Here is a 13,056-nt window from a genome sequence, read left to right as displayed (position 1 = left end):
TTTTATCCAGCCAGGCACCAGCTGAAGTCATGAGCACTGTCTTGACACAGTGTTTTCAGTGGGATATGCAGGATCCAGTTAACTTCATTCATAAAAGCTGGCATTAGGTAAGTTAATAAAGATGTTGATGAAGACATCCTGTGGGAAGGCAGGGTGTCAGGCAAAGGACTCCCACATGGAGGCTACCCGCAATCAGAACACTCAATGCTCAGCAGGGAAAATCCCTGGAAGCAGCACCGTGGAAAAGCCACGGGCCTTGGTAGACTAACTTCAAAACTTATCTCTACCAATGACCAACCTGTGGGCTTTGGGGAAAATGCTCCCCAGAGCCTCAGTATCCTTATTTGTAAAATAGGCACAATCTTTCTTATAAGATCATTAGCAGTATTCAATCAAAATAAAGTAATATACACAGTCCATATAAGTGCTGTATAGTTTCTGGTACATAATAGGTGTTCCATAAATAAAGGAAATTATTATTTCTAACTTAGTCACATACATGTATAGGTTATCCATATTTCTAAAAAGCAAAGCATTTTTTTCTGTTATTTAAATAATAGAGAATCTCTATATTCATTTTGTTAATCTTCAACTAATGATGGCTTTCAACATTTAAATTCCAAGTTTCTCTGTCCCCTAGACTGGATGTCAAGTGGACTGAATGATCTACAAAACACTTCAGCTCTCTGGGGGAGCTGGTATTCAAAGGAGCCCTTCTGACAAACCCCGCTGTAAATCAAAGAATCCTTTTGTATTGCAACTAATCACCCCTTAATTTATCTGCTTTGTATGTCTGAGTTATGGTACACTGGGTTTTCTTAAAGCAGGCATTCTCATATGAGGCATTTTATTTGTTTCCTTATAAACACAGGAAACACTATGGAAATGGGAATGGTGTGAAGAAAGACAATGGTTATGTGTCACTGATAACTAAGACTGGTATCCAAGCTAAGGCACTTGTGCCTTACAAATAAATAATGTCTATAAGCATCAGCTGAAATCTAACTTACACAGGTTACAGGTATTCTGATGGAATTTAAAATAGCTACAATCAATTAAACATAAGAATTTCCTGTGGTAAGGACATTAAGATTTTCTAAAAATGGTCCTGTAACTTTAAGGGCTATCGGCTCATCTTCTTATGAATGTTTTACTTGCACATTCGTGGCTCAAGAAGAGTTCATTGTCTCATGGCAAATTTATTGTTTTGGACATATATTGAGTTAACACTAAGGAAAAAAATTTGGTCCTTTAAATATGTGGAGACAGAAACATAATTTTTTCTTTCTCAGAGACGAAGTCTTGCTATGTTGCCCAGGCTGGACTGCAGTGGCTATTCACAGGTGTGAACATAAATTCTTACAAGGCAAATATTTTTATAATTTTTATTTTATAGCCAATAAAATTTTTATTTATAGACAATAATTGCCATTAAGTTTCACAGCACCTGGGATTATTTCATGAACTTGAATTAAGTGCTGGAATTTGCTAAGTGCTCCAAGTCATCTTAAATAATAAATGGAACCCAATCTCTTAATTTGTCAAGATGTTAGATTGTGTGCTGTCAGAAGCATTTACTGCCAAAGCAAGAGGGCAAAATACTTCTCAGGCAAAAGTGTTTTCTAACAAACAGCAAAGACAAGGTCTGCAACTTTTAGAACACTTCCCTGGCATCAGCACGTTCAACATAGCTTTCCAAAATCAGACAGGCCGGCAGCAGGAAGGTTTGATGAGAATGGACTAGCATTAGCATTCTGGTAACTGAATCAGGGAGCCCAGCCCCATTCACCAGAGAGCCAGTCTGTCCAGCATTGTGGCGCAGTTTTGCATCCACCCACCCAAACAAAGAATTACATGGCAACAAAACTAGATGCAGGATGCAGGATGCTCAATAAACTCCCAATCAGCTCCTAATAAATAGCCTGACCTGAGCACAGACAAGTAGGAGAGATTACAAACAACTGCTGTGGACTTGGCGCCTTTCACATTTTATGGGCTCGATAAATGTGCTCAGAAAAATGTTTCCAGTGGTGGCAGTGTTCTCTGAAAATAACGGAGTGAAATGAGTGCATAGAAGAATCAGAGAGGCAACAGGAGAAAGACAGACAGACGTAGAGAGATCCACATAACAGTGAAACACACATGTTCTTCAAATTTTATAAACAAAAATGCAATGCTTGAAAACATCTTTGTTACTGTAGAGGGAAAAAAGAGAAGGCAAATAAAAGCATATTATTTTACTTTAAGGAGAAAATCCGTATGAGATTATTTTTTTCTGAAATTGAGCTAAAATGTGCCAGATAATGTCACAATGACAGATGAAGAGATGAAATTAAGTGATGACCAAGGCCAGGTGCAGCCCGGATTCTCCGATCCATGAAATGGCTGAACAATATTGTTAAACTTCTTGCTGTTTCAAATCCCAAGTGCATTTCCTGCCTTTTATATTCTAGCACTGCCCTCTTGTGATAAAACAACAGCATTGCAGTCATTTCAATCAACTTTCCTTGGAATGGTAATTTCAAAAAGCACAGACCCTCCGGCTCTATCCCAGGCTTTGTACTAAGTGGTTTACATACACATCGGCTCACTTAAGATAAGAGCTATTATCCCCAATTTACAGGTAATCTAACTGTGCATACCCACAGCCAATTAAGTGGCTACAGGATTTCAAAGGAGGCCTGAATTAGGTAAATACTAATGCTTGAAATAAGCATCTGTGACAGAGATGTAAAAGTTTTAAAGAATTAATAAACCATTCTATTTCCTATCTTGCAATATAAACTTTATTATGTCAGCAGCCATCAGAAGTTCTTCTTCCTTATGACTGGAAAAGTCTTTTTACTTTTTGGAGTGTAAAGATTAATTTAAAATCTTACCTATTTCTAGGATTTTGATACTTGCTATGCCAAAAAAGCACCTCATTTATAAAATCTGCAGAGAAAAACAGGACCTTCTTTCTTTCTGTCTCTCAAGTAAACACACACACACACACACACACACACACACACACACACACACACAGCTGGATAATATCTGATGCACTGAGATTTATAACCCTATTTATTGTTTTTAGGCCTGTTATTTATTGCTCATAACCTGTCCCAGTGTTCACCTCTAACCCAAAATCAATGAAAATATTACTGAGAAAAAAATATACCCATAGTATTATTTACTCTAGTGGAAAGGTAAACTGTCTAACTTTTAGTCCACTTACGTTACATAGTTACCAAGACAGGACAGGGTCTTGTGCAGTGGAGTTCAGTGGTAGGGATCTGGAGGTGGATGTGCCCTGGTTAGGCTCAGGTAAGACACAGAAGATATTGTTGGGGATTGGGAGGATTACTCCTTGACAGAAGCCAAGTGGATGCTGCCAGTGGAAATCTATGTGAACATGTCAGCCAGGTTGGGACACCTTAGGAGGGTGAAGTGGTCTATGGGCAGGTCCCCTTCTGGGTGCTCTTTTTCTTGAGTTAAGATGAGGAATGGCCAAGGTAGGAAGGGTGTCTGAGAAGCTGGGAGAGATGTCTCTGACAATTACATATAGCAGTAGGAGTGTTCCTGAAGTAGGTTTCATTTTTATGGAGTAGTGGAATAAAATAATTTATAGAGCTGGGTGCCATGGCTCATGCCTGTAATCCCAACACTTTGGGAGGCCGAGGTGGGAGGATCATCTAAGGTCAGGAGTTCGAGACCAGCCTGGCCAACATGGCGAAACCCCGTCTCTACTAAAAATACAAAAATTAGCCAGGTGTGGTGGTGGGCGCCTGTAATTCCAGCTACTCAGGGGCTGAGGCAGGAGTCTCACTTGAACCTGGGAGGTGGAGTTTGCAGTGAGCCGAGATTGTGCCATTGTACCCCAGCCTACGCAACAAGAGTGAAACCCCATCTCAACAACAACAAAAAAATTATAGAGATAATTGCAAGGATTTGTCAGCCTCTAAAAGTTCCTGAAAGTAATAGGGACAGAATAATCTATGCATTTTCTACAATTCTTAGGACAAACGTGTTTTCAAGGCAGTAACAAAAGAAACAAAAGCAATGCAGCCCCAGCTCCTAAGGGAGGGTCTCCCAAAGGCAGAGCCCACCATCCCTCCCATCCAGGCACTATTGTCTCCCATCCAGTCTCTTGAAGTCTTGAATGAGGGAAACTTGGCCGAGAGGAAAACAGAGAGGAGAAGTAGCATGTGGCTCTGGGGCCTGCCTGGAAAGTGCCTGACTGTGAGAGGGGAAAGGAGTGGGTTCCCATGCTCAGCAGGAATCCATGGCACTATCTGATGCTTCCTGAGCACAGAGAAGACGCATGGGGTAAGGCCCACTGCAGCTCACACCTCCCCCACCAGCCTACTTCTGTTTCTACAGTGGCTGGGTGGGCTGACCCGGGGGACACTGGGAGATGAGCCATCTCAGTCCCGCAATCCAATGGCTTTTTTCTCCATCCTCCCCTCCCAGGAGAATGTCTGAAGAGTATATCAGTACTCATTGGAATGTCTGTAGTTTAATACTTCTCCAAAATGTAGAATCATGACTTTTTTGTTATAATTTTAGGCTTCAGTGATCCGGGAGCAAAAAAGGATCCTTGTCACCCCTCTCCACTCTGCTAAAAACATTGGAAGAGCCTGGGAGCAGGTGCCCTTGGGAGCAGGTGCCTTGTGGGCTTTGCAGATTCCCCAGGGAATGGCTGCACATGCTGCCTAAAGCATAGGAGATCCGGGGCGGAACGCTGGATGGGCTCAGGAGACCACAGGTACTCCCCGTTCCCAGGATCACCACTGCATCATCCTGAGCAGCCACTCAGGCATCAGGCACTGAGCAAGAAACAGCACAGCTGTTTCCCAAACAGGGTAGGCTCAAACCAAAGAAAGTTCCTGAAGTGCTCTGTAAATGAACAGTTACTACCACATGCTCTGGGGATATCACTGATGAAAAATAAGTAGGACCCTCAACCCAGCATCCAAAAAATTCAGGGAGAATCTGCTAAACCAATCACACAGAAGAAGCATGTGTTTTTTAATCTAGTCAGCAAAAACTATAAGGGAATGACAAGAAGGTAGAAAAAGTAACATTAACTTGAAACAGGAAGGCAATGAATTTATGAGTCAAATAGAATAATTACACCATATGTATTATTCAAATTTATATACAGATATATCTTTCTACCACCATATAAAAGAAAGAAGTTGATTTTTTTTTTTTCAGAAAAAAATTCATCAAATCATCCATACTGATACAGTTTGGCTGTGAACCCACCCAAATCTCATCTTGAATTGTAACTCCCACAATTTCCACATGTTATGGGAAGAACTGTGGAAGGAAATTGAATTATGGGAGGAGTGGAATGCGTCCTGCACTGTCCTCATGATAGTAAATGAGTCTCATGAGATATGATGATTTTAAAAATGGGAGTTTCCCTGCACAAGTTCTCTCTGTCTGCTACCATCCACATAAGATGTGACTTGCTCCTCCTTGCCTTCTGCCATGATTGTGGGGCTTCCCCATTCATGTGGAACTGTAAGTCCAGTAAATCTCTTTCTTTTGTAAATTGCCCAGTCTCAGGTATGTCTTTATCAGCAGCATGAAAATGAACTAACAGAGTTCACTGATACCAGTGGAATGGGTGCTGCTTAAAAGGTACCTGAAAATGTGGAAGCGACTTTGGAACTGGGTAACAGGCAGAGGTTGGAAGAGTTTGGAGGGCTGAGAAAAGGACAGGAAAGTGTGGAAAAAGACAGACTTATTGAATGGCTTTGACCAAAGTGCTGATAATGATATGGACAAATCCAGGCTGAGGTGGTCTTAGATGGAGATGAGGAACTTCTTAGGAGCTGAAGCAAAGGTGACTCTTGTGATGTTTCAGCAAAGACACTAACAGCATTTTGCCCCTGCCCTAGAGATCTGTGGAACTTTGAACTTGAGAGAGATGATTTAGGGTATCTGGTGGAAGAAATTTCTAAGAAACAAAGTATTCAAGAGATGACTTGGGTACTGTTAAAGGCGTTCAGTTTTACAAGGGAAGCAGAGCATAAAAGTTTGGAAAATTTGCAGACAGATAATGCAATAGAAAGGACAATCCCATTTTCTGAGGATAAATTCAAGCCAATGTCTCCAGGGCATGTCAGAGGTCTCTTTGACAGCCCCTCCCATCACAGGCCTAGATGCCTAGGGAAAAAAAAATGGTTTCATGGGCCAGGCCCAGGGTCCTGGTGCTGTGTGCAGCCTAGGAATTTGGTGTCCTGCATCCTAGCCACTCTAGCCATGACTAAAAGGGGCCAAGGTACAGCTTAAGCTGTGGCTTCAGAGGGTGCAAGCCCCGAGCCTTGGCAGCTTCCATGTGGTGCTGAACCTGCAGGGGCACAGACGTCAAGAATTGAGGTTTAGAAACCTCTGCCTACATTTCAGAGGATGTACAGAAACACCTGGGTGTCCAGGCAGAAGTTTGCTGCAGGAGCAGGGCTGTCATGGAGAACCTCTGCTAGAACAGTGCAGAAGGCAAATGTGGAGTTGGAGCCCCCACAGAGAGTCCCTACTGGGGCACCACCTAGTGGTGCTGTGAAAAGAGAGCCATTGTCCTCCAGACCCCAGAATGGTAGATTCACCAACAGCTTGCACCGTGCACCTGGAAAAGCCACAGACACTCAATGCCAGCCTGGGAAAGCAACCAGAAGGAAGGCTATACCCTGCAAAGCCACAAGCTACCCAAGACCATGGAAACCCACCTCTTGCATCAGGATGACGTGAATGTGAGACATGGAATCAAAAGAGATCATTTTGGAGCTTTAAGATTTGACTGTCCTGCTAGATTTCAGATTTGCATGGGGCCTGTAGCCTTTGGTTTGGCCAATTTCTTCCATTTGGAATGGCTGTATTTAACCAATGCCTGTACCCTCATTATATGTAGGAAGTAACTAACTTGCTTTTAATTTTACATGCTCATAGGCAGAAGGGACTTGCCTTGTCTCAGATGAGATGTTGGACTGTAGACTTTGAGTTAATGCTGAAATGAATTAAGACTTAGGGGGACTGTTGGGAAGGCATGATTGGTTTTGAAATGTGAGTACATGAGATTTGGTAGTGGCCAGGAGCAGAATGATATGGTTTGGCTGTGTCACCACCCAAATCTCATCTTGAATTGTAACTCCCACAGTTCCCATGTGTCATGGGAGAAACCTGGTGGGAGGTAATTGAATTATGGGGATGGGTTTTTCCTGCACTGTTCTCTGATAGTGAATGAGTCTCACAAGATCTGGTGGTTTTGAAACTGAAAGTTTCCCTGCACAAGCTCTCTTTGCCGCTGCCATCCATGTGAGATGTGACTTGCTCATCCTTGCCTTCTGCTATGATTGTGAGGTCTCTCCAGCCATGTGGACCTTTAAGTCCAATAAACTTATTTCTTTTGTAAATTGCCCAGTCTCAGGTATGTCTTTCCCAGCAGCATGAAAACAGACTAATATAACTACCTAATAAATGTATAGTATAAAATACTATTGCTGAATCTGGGAAAGGTGGTCTCCCTCACGTATTCCCATTTCTATTAGTGGCATCACCGTCCACCTCTCCACCCAAGTCAGGAGCCTCCCTTTCTCTCTACACCTCCACATCCATCAACATCAGTTCTAACTATTTTGCCTCCATCTTATATACAGTGTACCTCACTTTCCCTCCCTATTACATACACTTATCTACCCCACCCTCTAATCCCAACGCCTTTTGGAGGGAGGGCCACACCCCCTTCACTGTGCATCACCAAATCTAAGAGAAGGTGGGAGGAGGAATGCCCCCAATGGCACCTGGGCAGTGGGCTTAGAGGGTAGGGCTGTGTGGCTGAGTGCTGCATCAGACACCCAGCCAAGAATTAGAGGAGCTGCAAGAGAAAACTTCTCCCTGTATTCCTTATTCCTCGATAGCTGGCTCAGCTCCCACCTCTATTCCTTCCCCTTCCAGTCCTTCTGGGCGGCACCTGTACAACCATGATGGGCAAGCATTGAGCCCCAGAATCACAAAGAACTGGCCCGGACACCCAGGAGCTGTGTGACCTTGGACAAGCTGCTGAATAGCCTCTAAAATGAGACAAACCACAGCACTAAGGGGAGGGCGGTGTGGCGCGTGCCAGTGGGAAAACACTTGTGACACGCTAGCCACAGAGCCCCCTGTTGTAGGCGACCCATTGCCAGCAGCCATTCCTGCTCTTCTCCTGCCATCCTGGCCCATACCCACTGAGGGGTTGAAACCCAGGGCTAAGTTCGAGAATTTGTCACTACATCCCTCTGACTCTCAGTTGAGAAGGCACACGTGCAGGGCAGCAAGGGGCAGGCTAGCAAGAAACTTTGCCCTGTTCTCCCTGAAAGACTTAACTCTGTACCATCACCTCTTTTCTCTTTCCTCAGTTTTCTCTTAGTTTCTTGTAACTTTTCTTCTTTCACTTTTGTCATCCTCCTCACACCTCTGTTCACGTGTGTGCCCAGCAGAAGAACATGCAATTTGGAGGACATCAGACCTGAATTCAAATCTCAGCTTGCCGACGTACATGTAGGCGGCCCTGGGAAAGCTGCACCTATGTCACTGAGCCTTGTTTTCAAGTCTTTGATAAAAACAGGACACACATGCCTAAAGATTCGTTTAGCTAATGTCCACGGAACCCCTCGCACGAGCCACAAAAGGAAGGCACTTAGCAATGATCGTTTCTGGTCTCTAGGGGTAGGAATTCCAGGTCTCTCCTTGCTCCTCACTCATGGCCCATCACCCAACCCCATTTCCCTCCTCACTGGGGTCCATTAAAGTTAATTTTATGTGTCAACTTGGCTAGACAATGATGGCCAGTGGTTTGGTCAAATACTAATCGAAATGTTGTTGTTAAGATACCTTTTAGATGTGATTAATGTTTACAATCAGTAGACCTTAAAGTAGACCATCCTCCATGATGTGAGTATGCCTCATCTACTCACCTGAAGGCCTAAGAGCAAACAGGTTTACCTTGAGGTTTCCCAAAGAAGAAATCCTCCTTCCAGACTGCAATGCAGAAACTCTGCCTGAGTTTCCAGCCTTCACACTCAAGATTGCAACAACTCTTACCTGAGTCTCCAGCCTGCCAGCTCTAGACTTCAGACCTGCCAGCCCTCACAATCATGTGAGCCAATTCCTAAAAATAAATCTCCCTGTCTTTCTCTCCATCTCTATCTCTTAGCACTTCCATTTCTCTGAAGAACCCTGACTTGCATGGGGCACTACTCTGCCATGTTAAACAGTCCCCCTGATTTACCACATTGCTAGTGGGCAGAGACCAGAGCCCATCACAAGGCCAGCATGGGTAGAGATGGCAGTTTTGTTTCTCCCTTGCAAGCATCTTGGCATGGATGGGGGGGCCTGCCATCTTGGCCATTATCTTTCTTCCATGTAGATGGACCATGTCCTGCCCTCAGAACTGGCTGAAGGCTTTTTTATCTCAGGCTGTACTCTGCAGGGCTAGAAGGTGTAGGGGTCAATGAGCTTTCTCTTCCTTTTATCTTAGTGACACAAACCCATCCAGAAAACTCTGGTTGAACACTGTGGGATGAAATACATAAAGGACGCAGTAAGCCGGCTTTGGTATAAAACTAATAATTCCTAACAACTAAAAGAAGACTGAGCCCAGCTCAGGAAAGTTCTCTGCATTGGTTTTGAGGTCAAAACTACAAGTAAATCTAAAATTAAAAGTTTAGTTAAAATTGTTAAATCTGTAGCTAATAACCCTGCTAGGATGCCATGGTGAGAGACAACTGGTCAAGGACAATATTCCTGAAATCCCTGGCCAGTTACTGTTTTAATACCATCAGAATCTCAGGCCAGCTTTCACATCTGGTGTGTCAGCACATAAGAGCTGGTGTTACTTATCATCCCCTTAGGCATATCTGCTCTGACTCTTCTGATTCTCCTTCTCTCTCCTTCCCAAGTTTTCCTATTCTTTTTTTTCTCCTCAATTCTCATCTTGTTTCCCTTTCCTCTCTTTTGTCACCTTTCTCTTTTCAGCCTTTCCACTCTCTCCATCATTACTCATTCAGGACCCACTCAAGCTGCAGGAGGAACCAAGTAGAATGACTCTGCTGTAGACCCTGTCCCCAGGGCACATCTATGAAGGTGAAACCTGGGGAAGGGAAGTACCAGGAGCAGCTCAGAGCCAAAATGACCAGAGAGTCCCCACCAGGCCAGCAACCACAGGTCAGGGATATGCAGAGAGGAAGGGCATGGGGTAATTTGAAAGAATAACAAAAGGCAGGGAGACAGGGAAGTTGCATGAACCCACGAAAACCCTGGGTTCAACTTTAAATATTCATATATTTTTTCTTTCTTTTTTTAAATATTCATAAATTTTGTGAACAGAAAAAAGAATGAGTTTCATCTATTAGGATGCTAAACCCCTCGGAGGTGACGAATGAAAATAAAGCCAGTGTTGTAATCTAGAAGGAAAATAATATTATTAGCCTTCCACATTTGAAAAGACAAGGCAGAGAAATAGAGATTTTAGAGGGACTAAAATCACATTTCCCCTGCATCACCAGACCTCCTACAAGGCCAGTGAGGAGATCACTTCTAGGACAAAGAAAATTCAAGATACAAAGATGGAGATGGATCCAAGAGGAAGTATAAGGAGACTTCTTCTCCTTCCCCTTCACTCACATTTCACCCTGTACTGCAGCAATTTATGTCACATTGCAATTGCTTGCATTTCCAAATAGACTGAAGCTCCTAGAAGGTAGGCAATGTGTTCTCGCATTTCATGTTTTAACACCTGGCATCATACTCAAATCAAGGAAGACATTCAGTAGATGTTTGTTGAGTAACTTAATAAAGGAATCCAACAAACACTGCTGAACCCCTTACTGTGGGAAAGAGGAAATGGACTTGAAAACGTAATTTTGATGGCATAAAAGATGTAGGGATAATGTCTTTTAAAAAATAATAATAAATTCTACTTTCAAAAAAATAGAGCATATTACCTGGTGACTGCTGGTCTCAGATACTTTAACATCCAAAGACCCTGCCAGGACAGCATACCAGTTTGTTCCAATATCACCCTGGCGAAATACTGGAAAAAACAAACAAACAGTGATATAAATATAACAAATACAACTTGGTTTTGCTGTATGATCTGATAGTTTTTCATTGGTACAAGCATGTCTTGGACCTAACTGAGCTTACCATCCTTCCCCTATCTGTTTCCCACAAGAACATGACAAGTATTTCTTTACCTCATCTGTCAACAAAGCTATATCCTATTTATTCAATATTCTATGAAATGGAACTCTGTTAAAGAGTATGGTACCGTACTTACAGAGCCGTAATAAAGATAATAGCTTAAAATGTTATAAGATCCTTTGAATTTTAAAAAAAAAAAGATCCTTTGAATTTAAGAAGAATTGACTGATACTTGCCAAGACTATCTCAAAAGCCACGTGTTTTCTCCTTTTAAGGCGACCAATGATTGATTTAAAAAACCAGAATCTGCTTTGTTCAAAAATTCTAACTACTATATTATCATTGTCCATTTTCTTACTCTTTTTATAAATTCACTGCTTTTAGGCATTTGGAAATGATCTTCATCAGAAATTTTTGAACCTGATTTTGCTCTCTAAGTGTGTCATCTCAGAGAGAAAATATTTAGAAATTTAGATAGAACCATAGTTCCCATATCATATTAAGAACGAGGTATGGAAAAGTGATTCCAAAAAACTGGTTCAAAAATCTCATGCAAACCACCTGTCCTTTTAAATATCCTAGCTAAATAACTACAATACATGGAGTGATTTGATATTTTAACATTTTTTTCACGGTTAAAGTCAGAGGTCAAGTAACTCAATAAAAAAATTACCTAGCAGCTTGTGGGACAACAGAGTCCTGGCAAGGCTAGTGCTCACTGGAGAAGAGCAGGCTTCTGGGAACCATAATTAATGATGACAAGCTGCTCTGAACTTCCTGACTAGTACATGCTGTGGAAAGGCAAAGACCAACAACGACATCCTATCAAGTGCAATGACAAGCTTAACATGGGGTTAATGAGTTTGTAGCTGGTCTCTCCAGTAACTCTGCTGCTCCAAATCTTTGGAAGTGATTCATTCCAGAGTTAGGATTTTGCCTTTCATGAACTTCTTGGCCCCAAAAGACATTATTATTTATGTTACATATCTTAACATAAATAATATATGTAAATAAGATATGTAACAAATTCATGTTACATATCTTAGGAAATTCATTTTGAAAATGGCTTATAAAAACATAAAATAGTCTTATTGCCAAAAGAATAAAGTTTCTGATGTCAGTTTTAAAAAATGGTTGAAAATGATACGTATGGACGAGTTTTTTCTTAACAGAAACGTAACTATGAACTGGGTGCAGTGGCTCACGCTTATGATCCCAACATTTTGGGAAGCCAAGACGAGAGGATTGCTTGATACCAGGAGTTCAAGACCAGCCTGGGCAACATAACAAGACCTGGTCTTTACCAAAATTAAAGAAAGTCACTGGGCATGGCGGGATACACCTGTAGTCCTAGCTACTCAGGAGGCTGAGGGGGGCAAATGGCTTGTGCCCAGGAGTTGAAGGTTGTAGTGAGCCATAATTACACCACTGTGCTCCAGCCTAGATGACAGAGCAAGACCTCATCTCAAAAAAGGAAAGAAAGAAAGAAAAAACCTATGTAACTATGTTTGTATGTGTACACGTAGGAGAACATTTTGAAGAACATATATAAAATGTTAATGGTAGAAATTGTAGGTGATTTTTATTTTGTTGACTTTCTAAATTTTCTACAATAATGTTGTGACTCATCCTGTTGCTTTCCCACCCAGAACCACTCATGCCCTCTTGTCTAACAGAACCCCGGTTTTAGACAAGTTTCCACCATCATCCACACGGCTAGGAGTTAGCTCCACTAGGGCAATCATGATTGGTCTAAATCAGTCCTAGTGATCCCATTATTTTTGCCAGTGATTGGTTTAGGCTTAGGCATGTGATGCATTTCTGGCCAATGAATCAATACAAGAAGTCTGTGGGGGGACTTCTGAAACAGAGATCCAAAAAGAAATA

The 13,056-nt window shown here is 42.2% G+C and overlaps 1 protein-coding gene across 2 annotated transcripts in view; it reads right to left on the bottom strand.

Annotated features, from left to right (window-relative positions):
• RAPGEF4 (Rap guanine nucleotide exchange factor 4) overlaps positions 1-13,056 on the bottom strand; it is a 323,726-nt gene that overhangs the window by 250,125 nt on the left and 60,545 nt on the right. For both annotated transcript variants that reach the window (XM_017538228.1, XM_017538229.2), the window contains exon 3: positions 10,971-11,059. In XM_017538228.1, coding sequence (XP_017393717.1) covers positions 10,971-11,059 — 89 coding nt within the window. The remainder of the gene's footprint in view (positions 1-10,970; positions 11,060-13,056) is intronic.

The sequence above is a fragment of the Cebus imitator genome, unplaced genomic scaffold, assembly GCF_001604975.1.
Source record: "Cebus imitator isolate Cc_AM_T3 unplaced genomic scaffold, Cebus_imitator-1.0 Scaffold110, whole genome shotgun sequence".
NCBI classification, from domain to species: Eukaryota; Metazoa; Chordata; class Mammalia; order Primates; family Cebidae; genus Cebus; species Cebus imitator.
This window is presented reverse-complemented; position numbering and strand designations above follow the sequence as displayed.